Genomic DNA, 12,863 nt, shown 5'->3' with positions numbered 1-12,863 from the left:
CTTGTAAGAGACTGGACATGAACCGTGGTTTTCCTAACTGGCTCCGCTTCTGCATTTGCAACAAATTATTACTTTTTTCCCTTTGTCTTCAAAACAGTTGAAATTATTTGGCTTATTTTAACCTGTCTCTGATGCGTGTGATTCCACTGCCAGGCTGCCTAGGAATGGTGCCTACCAGAAGTTGTTGCTTTAGGACTGTTATTGTGGGGCCAGTGAGGGGAGCTCAAGCCTTGCTGATGGTAGGTCCTACGCTAATGATGCCCGCTAGCTGTTCGGCCCTTTCCAGCCTTGCCCGGCGGTACGCACACGACGCGCCGACCTGCCGTGCAGCCGCGGAGCCGGGGAAGGTACCACAAAACCCCCGCGCTCGGCGTGCAGCGGCCCCGGGGCCGGCGGGCAGAGCCCCTTCCTTCGCAGCCCCCGCCGTGGGCGGCTGTCGAGCACCGCCGGCGGCAGCGCACGCCGAGGAGGAGCCCCTTTTCCTGCTGAATTCCGCCCAGCTGTGAGCGACGGGTGGCAGAGCCGGTGGGGCAGGCAGCCGAGACACGCCGGGCTGGGGCCGGCTGGGCTGCACCGACCCGCTCCCCGGGGGCAGGAGTGAACGGGGGCAGCCACGGAACGGGGGCAGCCGCAGCCGCGCCCCCGCCCCGCCCACCCGGGCGCTCGCCCAGAGCCCGCGATGACGGGCGCTGTCCCCCAGCGGGCCGGGCCGGGCAGCCCCGTCCCGTCCCGCTCCGCCCGCGGGGGCCGGCGCCGGTGAGCCGCCGAGCCCAGAAATTGCGGCGAAAGCCGGCGGTGGCGGCGCTGCGGCTCCGAGGGCCGCGCTTCTCCGGGGCCGCCCCGCGGGGCTCCGCTCGCCGCCCCCGCCGCCCAGCCCGGCCGCCGGAGGGGAACAGAGCTGCGCCGAGCCGCGGGCAGGGCGGACGCCGCGTCCCTCCTTGTCAGGTCACCGGATTATTCACCGCGGAGCCCCGGGGCCGCGCCGGCGGCGCGGGGCGGTCTCCCCCGGCGCACCTCCTCCCCCGCCACACCGCCTGCTTCCCGCACACGGGCCGCAGCCGCCGCCCCGCCCGCCCGCTCCCCCGGCTCCAACTTTCCCTGCCTGTTGCGCGCAGCCGGCATCCCGCCCGCCGCCCCGCCGGGGATGGGCGCCGCGGGGCAGCGCCGCTGCTAACCGTGCCGGGGAGCGGCCGGCCGGGGGGCGCCTGCCGAGGCTCTCTGCCCCGCGCTCGGTGGAGATGGAGGTGCAGCTGGGGGTCGGCCGCGTCTACCCGCGGGCGGGCGGCAGGACCTTCCGCGGGGCTTTTCAGACCTTCTTCCAGAGCGTCTGCGAGGCTTTCCAGGCGCCGCGGGAGGAGCCGGGCACCAGCCAGCCGCCGCCGGGCTCGCCCGCCGGCCTCGAGCCCCGCGGCCCCGGGAAGACGCTGCTGGCCGGCGGCCCCGCCGCGGGCTCTCCCTTCCCCTGCGCCGGCGAGCTGAGGGAGCTGCTCTGCGAGGCGGGCGCGCTGCCGCTGGTGCCGCCGCCCGAGGCCGAGCCGCCGCCCGAGGAGGACCCGCTGGGCGACAGCGCCCGGCAGCTCTGCCGCGCCGTGTCCGCCTCCATGGGCCTGGCGCTGGAGGCGCCGGAGGCGCCGGGCGAGCCGCTGCCCCGGGAGGACTGCATGTTCGCGCTGCCGGCCGCGCCGCCGCCCCGCGCCCCGCGCCCACCCGGCGGGGACCCGCCGCAGCCGCCGCCCTCCCCGGCCGCATTCGCGGGCGCCGCCGCACTGGCCGTCGACGCGCCCGCCGGACCGGGGCTCTACCGCGGCTCGCCGGGGCCCGCGGCGCGGCCGCTCCCCGCCCTCGGCCTGGCGCCGCCGCCCGCCCGTGTCAAGCTGGAGGGCCCGGCAGGGCCAGGGCCGGGGCCGGCGGCGGCCGGCGGCTGGAGCGGCCCGTTCCGCTACGGCGCCGAGCTGGCCCCGCCGGGCCCCGCGGCTCCCTGGCCCGCGTTCTTCGCCGAGGAGGGGCAGCTCTACGAACCCTGCCCCGAGCCGCCCGCCGGGCCCTTCGGCTGCGGGCGCGGGCCGGCCGCCGAGACCGCCGACTGCCCCGCCGACGCCTGGTACCCTCCGGCCCGGCCGCCCTTCGCCGCCCCCGCCGCCTGCATCAAGAGCGAGCTGGGGCCCTGGGCCGAGGGCTATGCCGGCGCCTACGGCGACGTCCGGTAAGTACCCGCGTCCCGCTGGCACCCCACATCCTGCTGTCATCAGCATCCCGCATCTCGGCGACACTGGCATCCTGCACCCTGCATCCCGCCCGCACCCTGCACCGTGCATCCCGCCATCATCAGCATCCCGCACCCCGCCGGCACCCCGCGCCCCCCCAAGCCGCCTCTCTCTTGGCTGCCTCCGTCTTGATTCACCTCTGCGCTGCCGGAGCCTCCCCTTTTACCGAAGTGCTGTCACTTGGGGCTTATTAAGCAAGATTGTGGCAGAAATACCGCGCTAAGCTCCCGCTATTCCCTGCTGTCCTGTTAAGGTCGATTGCATCTACCCCGTTGCGTGGCTGCTGTCCCCTTTCTCCCGGCTGCTGTAACCGTGTGGGAAGTGGGACGCTGCTCTTGGAGCACGGACCGATCTTGGAATCGAGTTAAAACTCTCCCTACGCCTCACTCTGTCGCGAGCCAGATGGATGGGGAACAACACGCTGTGCAGAACAAGCTGAAACTGCTGGATGTATGGGCAGAGGAACACTGCAGGTGCCTTGGGGCTCTGTTTTGATAGAAAATGTGTTTTGAAGTGGAGATAGAAGAGTATTTAGGAATACAGTGGAAGAGGAAAGGTTTGTTTGAGAAGGAGGATTCCATCAAAAGTAATTTTTCCTGGTGGATTAACCTCAAAAAAAGGAGATAGCTGTCTCTGTAAAATAGGTGTACACCACCTACACCAGGGCGCATGCTGCATCGATGCCCTTCCTCATGGCAAAGCATGTTGCTGTGTGAAAGAGTTGCTGCAGCTGATAGAAACAGGAGTGAGAACGTGACTGCAAAAGGATTTTTCTACTGTCTTGGAGGCAGTCCCAGCTGCAGGTGGTTGGTGTGGCCTCAGCCTGGGTCTGCACTGTTGGGATTTCACAGCCACATGCTCACCCCGTGGTGCTCTGCCTGGTGGGATCAGAGATTAAAGTCTTTCCCTTTAAATTAGCACAGGGCAACTGTTTGTGCTTCTGTGCTTGTTTTGTTGCTTTAAAATGCTCACAGCTTTATTTGGGCAGTGTAGTAATTATCATCCACACAATAATTTACTTGGGGATTTGAAGAAGTTGAGGGCTTGGTGGGAAAAAAAGGGATGAAAGTTGAGGACAGCTCAGAATGAGTCCTGCTGTGAGTGTTGTACCCGGCGGCAGGAGCTGTGCCACCCACTGTGTCTTCCTCTGGAGTCTGGATAAATCTCTGCCGCAAGCAGCGCAGAGTGAGCAGGGATGAGTAAAGTGGGCAAAGTTCAACAGTCCAAATGCTGCCAAGGGTTGATGCAGGTTTTTGACAGCAGAAGGTTTCTGGCTGCGAAGCCTGTGCCATAGAACCACACGCAGACCAGGGGATCGCGATAGGGAAAACGGGTTTGGGCTCACGTGGTGGTCAGCAGGCAGATGTGTGGGCCAGACTGGGCAGCAGATGCATCTTGCCCGAGTCTTGCCTTAGAGATAAGCGACGTCTCCCTTATTCCTGTGGGAAGTGCTGTATCTCCTCTTCCTTGTGGCTCCGTTCAGCGTCCTGCGTCTGTGTCCCCGCTCCCCCAGCACAGCGGCTCCAAGCGGGCCTGGGCTCTCGCTGGCAGGCTTCTGCAGGGATCGCCAGAGCCAGCACAGAAAGCTTTGAAAATGCCACTGTTTTGTCCTTTGAACTCTGTTGCTGCTGCAAGGGTGTGACGGACCAACAGTGTTGGTACCCCTCTCTGTGTTCAGACAAAATTTTAAAATGCTGTAAGGAAAGTGGAACTCTCCTTTGTCATCTGGCTAAAGCCGTACGGGTTAATTGCTGCCAGGTTTATATTTCATCCCAGCAAAGTCTCTGTTAGCTTAATGATGTCCTGCCTATCGATTGCTGTAGCTTTTAATTTTCTCCTGGATGTGCAACAGTGGCAGTGCAGTGAGCAGGCTCTGCTTCAGCTGGGGCTGATGGCAGCGGATCATGTGCCAGCTTCCCCAGCACCTGCGAGGAGAGAGGGTCGTGGGAGATAAAGCGCTTTATAGTAAAGTTCCCTCACCAAAGGGTGGTCTGCTTTGGACCTGCACTCCTCTGCTAGCTCCTAGTGCAAGGTCTGAGTTCCTGCCCTGCGTAGCATTGCATGGAAAGCTTTACCCTCTTAGCCTCGGGAAATGTAGTCTCAGTGTTGTCTTTGTGAGCGGTGGAGGGCGCTTCTGGGGACTCGCTGCGGCTCTGCCAGCCTCAGGGGGAGGCTTGCTTCGGATCCCCGTGCCACTGCAGTGCTGGCCATGGCAGCTGCAGACGCGGACCGAGCAGCTTTGAAGAATAAGGAGCATTTTAAGGTGTGCTGCTTCTAGTTCTTTCCTTTTTTTGAACTTTTTGCTAGCAAAAGCTCTTTCCGCCAAGGTGAGCCTCTCTTCAAAACCCCAGCTCTGCCCTGGTGCGGTCCAGGTCAGGTACAAGTTGGCACTTTTTAGGTTAGAGGCACCGCCCATATATGACACTAAAGCATGAATGGTGTCTTGATATTTGGGGGGAGTTGTTTACATTTTCCCTTTACATAAGCTACTGTCAGTTTGGGTTTGGGGCTCCGAGCAGGAGAGTTTACCTCTAAAGCCTCCAGAGGTGGGGGCTGGACTGCTGGAGGGATCATTAATGGAAAATCAGTGCTGGCTTCCACCCTGGACCAGGACGCAGCACGTGCAGCTTGTAAAACAAATGTTGCCAGTGCCGGGACTGCCTCGGGAGCCAACTGATCTGATGGGACCAAATGGTGGTGCCCCCTTGGCAGGAGCCTGCTGTGCCGTGGTCAGGGATCTCTGAGTGCGGTGGGACAGGTGCTGGGACCAGGGTGGCTCCGTAACTGCTGCTGGCCCCTTCACTCGTGCAGAAGGGGCGTTTGGCTGGGTTTGGAGGCACGGAAACATGGCACAGGAAACAAAGTGCGCATCAACGCAATTTGATTTAGTTTAAAGCTTTTGATGTGGTGCACCTGATTGTGCCGGTAGCACTAATGTGTAATTAGCAAATTAATCCGAGCTTTTGTTACACTGTGGACTCGTAGCAGTTTATCTTTGTGCTCTGGTTATTGCGTAATTATTACCAACTGTCTTTGAGGTGACTAAATAACCTGTTTCAGTAGTGAGATGCAACACTGATAGAATAAATCTGCAGTTATGGCATCTAATTGACTTGTGAGACCAAAACACGGTGGCGGGCGAGTGATGTAGGCCTATTTGGTTTAAGCTAAAATGGAATCAAAGAAGGGGCTGTTGCTGCAGCAATGGAAACAAAAGTGATAAACGCATGTAAGGGGTAATTAGGTCAGAAAAATCTAGCTGTCCGTGTAGTTTCAAATGTTTTTTCAGTGGCATGTGCTATTACTCATGTTGCCTGTTTAGTATCCCTGTGTTTGTGGTCACACCTACCTGCAGATTCCTGTCTTCATTTGGTTGTAATCAGCTTGGGTGAGTGCCACGTGTTTCTGCATCTCCTGGCACAACGGCCATCTGATTGTCTTGTGGCCGCTGTGTAATTGTGATCCTGCTTACAGATAACCCCTGTAATAACGCCTGTCTGCTGAGGGAGGAGATAAGACTGATAAAAAGATGAAGGGCAGGTTGTTACACTACCGGATGAGCCAAGGCAGAGGCCATTCTCGGGGCTGCCCTGGCTTCCAGCCATGCCCAGCAGCCTGTACCAGCGCTGCCTTGGCACCCCCGTCCCCAGGAGAGCTCTGTGGGACCCTCAGCTCTTCATGGTGGGACTCAAAAGCCTTTGGGAAGGGGATGATGTCCTGTTGCTGTTGCCAGTGTCACCTTTCAGCAATATGGTGTAAATATTTATTTTGAAGACAAGCCATGTGTGGAGGAATGCTGTTGTTGAAGGCTGTCCCTCTGGCCGGCTTCGTAGTATGTGCTCGTGGTCTGCAGCTGCTGTGCTAAAGCTTTTGGGTGGTTCCCAATAAGAGGGGAAGAGAAAGCATAAAAAAAAAAATTCTTCCTCATCACCTCTCAGTTTTTACCTACTGACAGGCAGGAGGAGGCTGTTTCAAACACAGACTAAAATGCCAGTCCTACACCAGTGCTGTGCCTGTCCTCACCCAGGTTGTGCTCAGCGGTGCAGCAGCCCGAGTGCCGTGCTGAAGGTGCTGAAAGCTCTGCCCAAGGGGCTGTCCCAGCCCGGTCCTTTGCCATTAAATTAGGATTTATGTCTGTGGGAATGAATGAAGAATAAAATAACTGTTTCTTTATTTTCTGCTTTGCTCCTTCCACTCAATTTTGGTTCTGGGCTTTCTTAGTATTTCCGTAGCATATACCAAGTGTCTTAAAATGGTCGCCTTCTTTTCCCCTCCCTCCCCTCCCTGTCCCTACCTCTCTTCCCTCTCATGCTAACTCTCCCACTCTCCAGCTCTCCCTTCACCATTGGGAAGGGGAGATGTGTCACCCAGTCAAGGGATGGGCTATGGAGGGCACACATGTATGGTGTGTTCGTGTGGGACCTGCCCATACAACACCAGGCATCTCTTCGCCTTCTCACCTTTTTGTTATAAACTGTTATAAAACTGTTCAAGGGCTCTGCCCCGTTCTCTTCTGGGCTTTCCCATTGTCTTCTCCCCATGTCTTGAATTTTTGAGCTTTTACACCCTCTGGAAACTGGTTCCAAAGTCTCATGCTTGATATCAACAGCAATTACTTTTTTACCCCAGGTTTCTCTTAAGTGCTGGTTGTGATGACAGGATAAGCTCGACGTGACACTTGGCATAGAAAACAGTGGCTGAGAATTCAGAAAAGTGTCACCAGAGAAAATAATGCATAAAAGGCTTTAAGAGCATTGGTGGGTTTGAGTTACACAGGCATTTTGTGTACTCTGTCCTGTACTACTGAGGGCTCCATGGCAGGAAGCTGTAAAGGATTTGCCCATGACAGCTATTCTCCTAGTCACGTTTTTTCTGCTGTTTAGTGTTCTCTGGTGTTTTTGTTATGCGGATGATAGCTGTGCTTTGAATTGCTTTTTGCAGCCAATTTATAGTATAACCCACTGGCTGTCCTGTTCTGAGAACTTCCTTCCAGCCAAAAGGAGCTAGTTAAAAATCGGTAGTGATGCGGTGCCTTTTCTGCAGGTGACAGGGCAGTACAGTGCAGTGTACGGATCATGGTGAGACAAAGTGGGTTTTGCAGCCCGCATAGGAACCTGTGGCTTTGTACGTTGCCGTATCTGAGAGAAAACCACGCTGGTGCACAGCTCCGCCTTTCCACCCACGTTTCCTTCTCAGGAGGCCACAGGGTGTCAGCCCCCGGGGCAGGAGCGCTCTCACCCTCGGGAGGTGCCTTGCCCGGGGCTGCCCCCCGCACACTGAGCAGGAGGTCAGTGCTGCTGCTGCCAGCGGGCTCTGGCAGCGCAGCCATGCCCGGTGACAGTCTGGCATAGAGGTATCAGCACGGGGTCGTGCCGAGGAGGTTGGGAGCCTGGTGTTGGGAGTGCGCTGCCGCTGCCGGCCTGTCCCTGGGGCATGGAGCGGGTGACCCCTGGAAGGCTCAGGACAGACCGAGGATGGTGTGGGACAATCCTGGCAGGGATTGGAGCAGAAACACCGTATCGAGGCAGGGAACGCTGAAGCTGTCAGCCACCCAGGCAGCCCCTCTAGACAGCGCACAGCTCCCCTCGCCTCTGGCTGAGGGGCTGCCAAGGCCACACTCAGCTCTGGCAGGAGACAAGAGTTTGCTCTATGTCCGTGCTGAGGCAGCACCACCGAGTTGCATCTCTCAGGCGCGTGAAAGATAAAGGCATGTGGTTTTTGGAGAGCATGTTTCAGAGGGGCAGTTCAAGAAAAAAGCACAGCAGGAACCGGAGCTGATCAGAAGTCGGGGTCTGTGCATGGTGGGGAAAAAAAAAACAAAACATGCTCCTGAACTGGAAGGAAAGCTGGAAATGTTGCCATTTATTGCAGGAAGAAAATTTCGTAAAATATTTGAAATTTTCTTGGTTATCTGGGAACATTTTGTTCTGATATGATGAAAGCAGTTTCATCTCACAGAGCTAAAAATAATTTGTAGTACAACAATTTGTAGTACAATACTTTGTATTTTTCTGTCACTCATATTAATTACATTTTTTTCTTAGCACTGAGCTTCATTCATATTTTATAGGTTGCTGATTTTGAAATGTCTGGCCTAGTTCGCCATTTCTGTGTTGGCAATTGTTCCTCTAATTGGCTCTCGGTCTGTACTCGGCATGCGTGCTGGCGGCTGTCTGCTGGGCTGCTTTAGGAGGCTGTTTAGTTTGAAATGGGTACTGTCTGCTTGTGATTGTGGGCTAAAATTATGAAGTTAAATATAAAAGAAAAAAATCATACCGTTTTATCATCCCATAGAAAATATTAAGTTTATCAAATGAGCGTTTACTGAAAGAAAACCCTTCTTTGCCCGTACAGCTCACAGAAACCTTCACTTGACAGCCCAATAAGCCTTACACCTCTGCATACTTGTGAGTTTTTAAAGGGGGATTTTAGTGTTTGGAATAATGCAAGATGACCTAACGCCTTGAGAGGTACCTGCTATGCCAGTTTTGCTCTACTCCCGCTGCATCCCCCGGTACCATTCTCAGGGTGTCAGCAGTCTTGAACACACTTGAAAGTGGAAAAAAACCAGCACGGCGTCATAACCCAGAAGGCAACGGTAAGGAAGAAACATCAGATGAAGGTAGCTGCCTGAAGGGCTAATGAGACATGGGCTTTTCCTCTTCTTGTTCGGTTTATTTCAGTATTTTTTGCAATCTGAAGTGAATTTTCCTTTTTTTTGGTAAATATTGCATAGGCAGCTGTAGAGTTCTAGGTCTCTGCCACTACACACGTGTAGCAGACTCAGCATCTTCACCACTTCGATATCAGCACCATTCTGGGGTCAGCATCTCCCTGAGACAAGAGAAAGAGGGAGAGAGAGAGAGTAGGAACTTCAGGCAGCAGTGCCCGTTTGCTCCTCAGCTTTTAAGGTTTCCCACAGCATATCTGCTGGCTTGGAGAGTGTTTTCTGCAAAAGACACGTCTGCGTGAGAATCCGGCACAAAGCAAACGCCGCAAAGTCATCTCGGACAGACCCATCTCAGCTGGGAAGAGGTGCTCGTTGATGCCAGGTTGGATTGACGACGTGACACAGAGGGCATAAGCACCTTCCTTTGTTTACTACCATTAGGTAAGATGTGAGCATTTGCCAGAAATGATCTCCTCTCACTTTGAACGAACCTATGTCTGCACCATATTCATAGGAACACAGCAACAGAAGAGTTTTCTGCATGGGTACCGGGTCCTTTCCAGCTCGTGTTTTTTCCGCAAGAGAGCCAGGAGACACTGTGCACAAGAGGCAGGTGTCCTGTCTCCCATTGTAGCGGAGCATCTGTTTCAGTAGGACCCAGGGGTAGGAAGTCAGGTCTGATTGTTGGTAGTATTTGCTTGAAAAAGCTAAAGCCTGTAAAAGAATTCATCTTGTGAACTTCAGATTTGTGCTGTGCAGCAGAAAGCATAAATTTTGCTTTGAGAAAAAAGAGCCTGTGGAAGAAGTTGACGTGTCTCTGCGTGGCTGCCGATGCTGCTGACAGCAGCAGTGTCCTGCTGACCAGCGAGGCAGGGAGCCTCCTCCGTCACTGCCCTTGTGTGCTGACAGCAAAGGGTCCCTGTGGTTCCCTGCGGTCCTGGTGCAGATCCGAAGAGCTGAGGCAGAGGCTGTGGCAGACATTCATCCTCTGCTTGCAGTCCATACAGAGGGAGTTAAATCTGGACCTTGAGGAAGCTGGCAGCTGGCAAGCTGGTGTCTGGTTGCGCAGGTGAGCTGTGCTCTTGACCGGGTGAAAACATCTGTCTTTTGGGAGGGAGGTGTTGCAAGGCTTGTGATTTGCAGAATACAGGGCAGTATTGATGCAGGGGAAGGGAAAAAAATGTGGAGATAATGGTCACTTTCCGTAATTTGATGACTCTCAGTGCTTTGAGATACTGGTTGTGACAATGGGGCTGTGAGAAGTCAGCACCGGCAGCTACGGTGGGAAAAGGAGGCGAGATAAACCTCAGCTGAGCTGTTCTAGGTGGCGGTCGGGCTGCTCTACAGAGAGACCTAGCAGCATCTATGTGGATGAGCGTTCCTGGCTTTTGAATTTGGGTGACTGTGTCCAGCCCTGACCTGGTGTTTGCGGCCAAATGCCGCAGAGCAGCCAGGTTCTGTTTATCCTCTGGTGGTGGAAGAAAGCAGTTTGGTCACTTGGGGATTTTAACTCAGATGGGCTGGTGGCCCTGGTATTGATAGTCGCTGCACTCTGTGTGGACCAGAACTGGCTTTATTTTTTAACAATAATAGTGGTATGAGTGAGCTTACTAAAATAACCAGCAACTGACCCAGTTGTCATGGCAAAGGCTTGTGACAGGGGTTCTTTGTCCATATTCTCTTTCACCATATCCATTGCTGTCTCTGCCTGTGCTACTTGTCGATGTCCAGCTACACCTTGAGCCTTCTACCAGCTCTGGATGTGGGGCAATGGGAAGGAGGAGCCGCCCCATAGCCCTACCTTGCTGGGCAGCGAGGTGCTGTGCTCACCTGGGCGAGGTGCCTGCAGCAAGCAGTGTAGGCGGTTGTTGCAATGTGTTTGTGTTCTATTCTGCTTTAAAAATTATGATTACAACCCTGGTTCTTCTGAGTATTTCTAAGTGAAGTTCAGTGTATCCTCTAACAGTAATACAAATACTACCAGTGATAGTACTTTGTGCTTTTATGGCATTTTTCTGAAGCGCTTAGGAGGAGCAATTCGTTTAGCCTCCAGGCAACCGTGCAAAATAGGTATGGCTCATTTTCTGTAGACGGGGGAGATGAGGTTTGTCTCGAGCTGGTGGCTTTGGCAGCAGTCTCTGAGAGCGTATGATCAGCCATGGGCCCTGGTGCCATCGGAGCTGGGCTCCTGGGGGCCAGGTTGAGTTTTGTGCTTGGTTTTAGGAGATGGTCCCACAGAAGTGTGCTTGTGCACTAGACTTTACGCCCTGTCAGTAGTCCCATTTACTTTAGCAGACTCGAGTGCTGTCCTCAGGGATGTCTGACCCTGGCTGGGTCCCGGGTGCCAGGACAGTGTTTGCAGGCGTGGGGTTACGGGAGTGCAGCATCTCACCTCGGAGGACCTGGGCAGGAGGCTCCGCACTCCCCGGGCGTCTGTGTGGGCAGTGGGCAGGGGGAGACAGGACGGGAAGGGGGAGATGGGATGGGCAGGGAGGGCAGGCTCAGCTTGGGCTGCTCTCTTGCTGCTGTATTTTTCCCATTTAATGCAATCCGAGCAGAAGCCAGAAAGAGCAAGGTCACCCACACTCCTCTGTGGTTTGAAACTCCCCAGCCCCCCATCTGGGGAGGCCTTTTTAAGTAATGTGAACAAAGTCAAATGCTGACACGTCCTCAGAAGGAGTAAGAATGATTTGTTGGGACACAGACCAGAGATTAAGTGATTTTCCAGTAGTAGAAGTCATCTTAAAAATATAGCCCAGCTCTACAGGTATTTATAGCTGCTGCCCTTTCCCTGGGCAGTGGGCACCCCTCCCACTGGGGTGGGAATTGGATGCTGCCCGGCTCTCAGGTATCCGCAGAGGGTGGATTACACCCCAGCTCTCTACGGGTCTCCTGGTGACTTTCCTGTGCAATTAAAGAGTGGAATGGAGCACACCGCAATAAATGAATACCAATCCCTGGTGAAGAGCCTGTGTTTTTGCTGGAGGGGCTGGTTGGCTGCCTCTGCTGCACTTGTGAAGCTCAGGGTTAAGCTCTCACCAGAGCCTGAGGGGGTCTGACACACTGGCAGATCATCTGAGGATGGGTGGGTGGGTGCTGGGGGGGTCCAGGCTGGTGGGTGCCCTCTCCGTTCACACCGATGTGCTCCTGCAGGGACTAGCAGCTTGGGCTCGTTGCGGCCGGTGGCCCCGGGGGTAAATCCCATGTTACAACAGCATCTTTGCCCACGCTGCCAGAGCACCGTCCCGCTGGGTGTTCCTGGAATTGCTGCCACCAGGAGCAATCCCCACAGATGCCAGAGGAGAGGCTGCAGATTTCCTAAAATACATTTTATAAAGTGGCTGAGACCTGTTCAGTTCTTGGGATGAGGTGGCAAAACCCTGGGCTTTGCTTTCTCTCCCCCTGTGTTCACACTGGTCGGGGAAGGCCTTCAAGGGCTGCTTCTTCTCTTTCCCAGGATGGTACTTAACTTCTTTTTCTGGTGTTTTCTCACCAGCTCTTCAGCAGTTTGGCTGGTGTTACATATTTTAGCTGCGTTAGCTTCTTTGCTGGTTAGAAATGGCAGAAAAAATGCTTTGACCTTGGCCCTTGTGCTGAGAAGAGAGTCCAGGCACAAGTTTTTGTATCAGTAACTTCCTAGCAAAGGCTCCTGCCTCCTCCCCATGCTGCCAATCTGGAGTGGGCAGCAGCAGCGGCTGCAGATCTTCTGACATGCTGTTGGGGAGGGTTTGGTCGGGCTGCCTCAGCAGCCCCTCTTTCCTCTTGTGAAAGAGAGAAAAGGAAAAAAAGTCGTTTGTATGCAGATCAGGTTAATTGCTTAATGGCTTTCACCTGGGTGGCAATTAGGGGCATTAACTGGAAAATGCAGTACCACATGCAAATAGTGTTCAGATGACCTACATTTTTTCTTGGAGTGTGTGTGTGCGTGT

General features: G+C 55.1%; 1 protein-coding gene across 1 annotated transcript in view; it reads left to right on the top strand.

Moving 5' to 3' along the window:
- The first annotated feature begins 1,238 nt into the window (after nt 1-1,238).
- Nucleotides 1,239-12,863, top strand: part of AR (androgen receptor) — a 48,333-nt gene continuing 36,708 nt past the window's right edge. Inside the window, exon 1 of the mRNA XM_009953749.2 lies at nt 1,239-2,203. Coding sequence (XP_009952051.2) covers nt 1,239-2,203 — 965 coding nt within the window. The remainder of the gene's footprint in view (nt 2,204-12,863) is intronic.

This window comes from Leptosomus discolor, chromosome 9 (assembly GCF_034619465.1).
Source record: "Leptosomus discolor isolate bLepDis1 chromosome 9, bLepDis1.hap2, whole genome shotgun sequence".
NCBI lineage: Eukaryota > Metazoa > Chordata > Aves > Leptosomiformes > Leptosomidae > Leptosomus > Leptosomus discolor.
The sequence above is the reverse complement of the archived record's forward strand: the minus strand, read 5'-3'. Positions and strand labels throughout refer to the sequence as shown.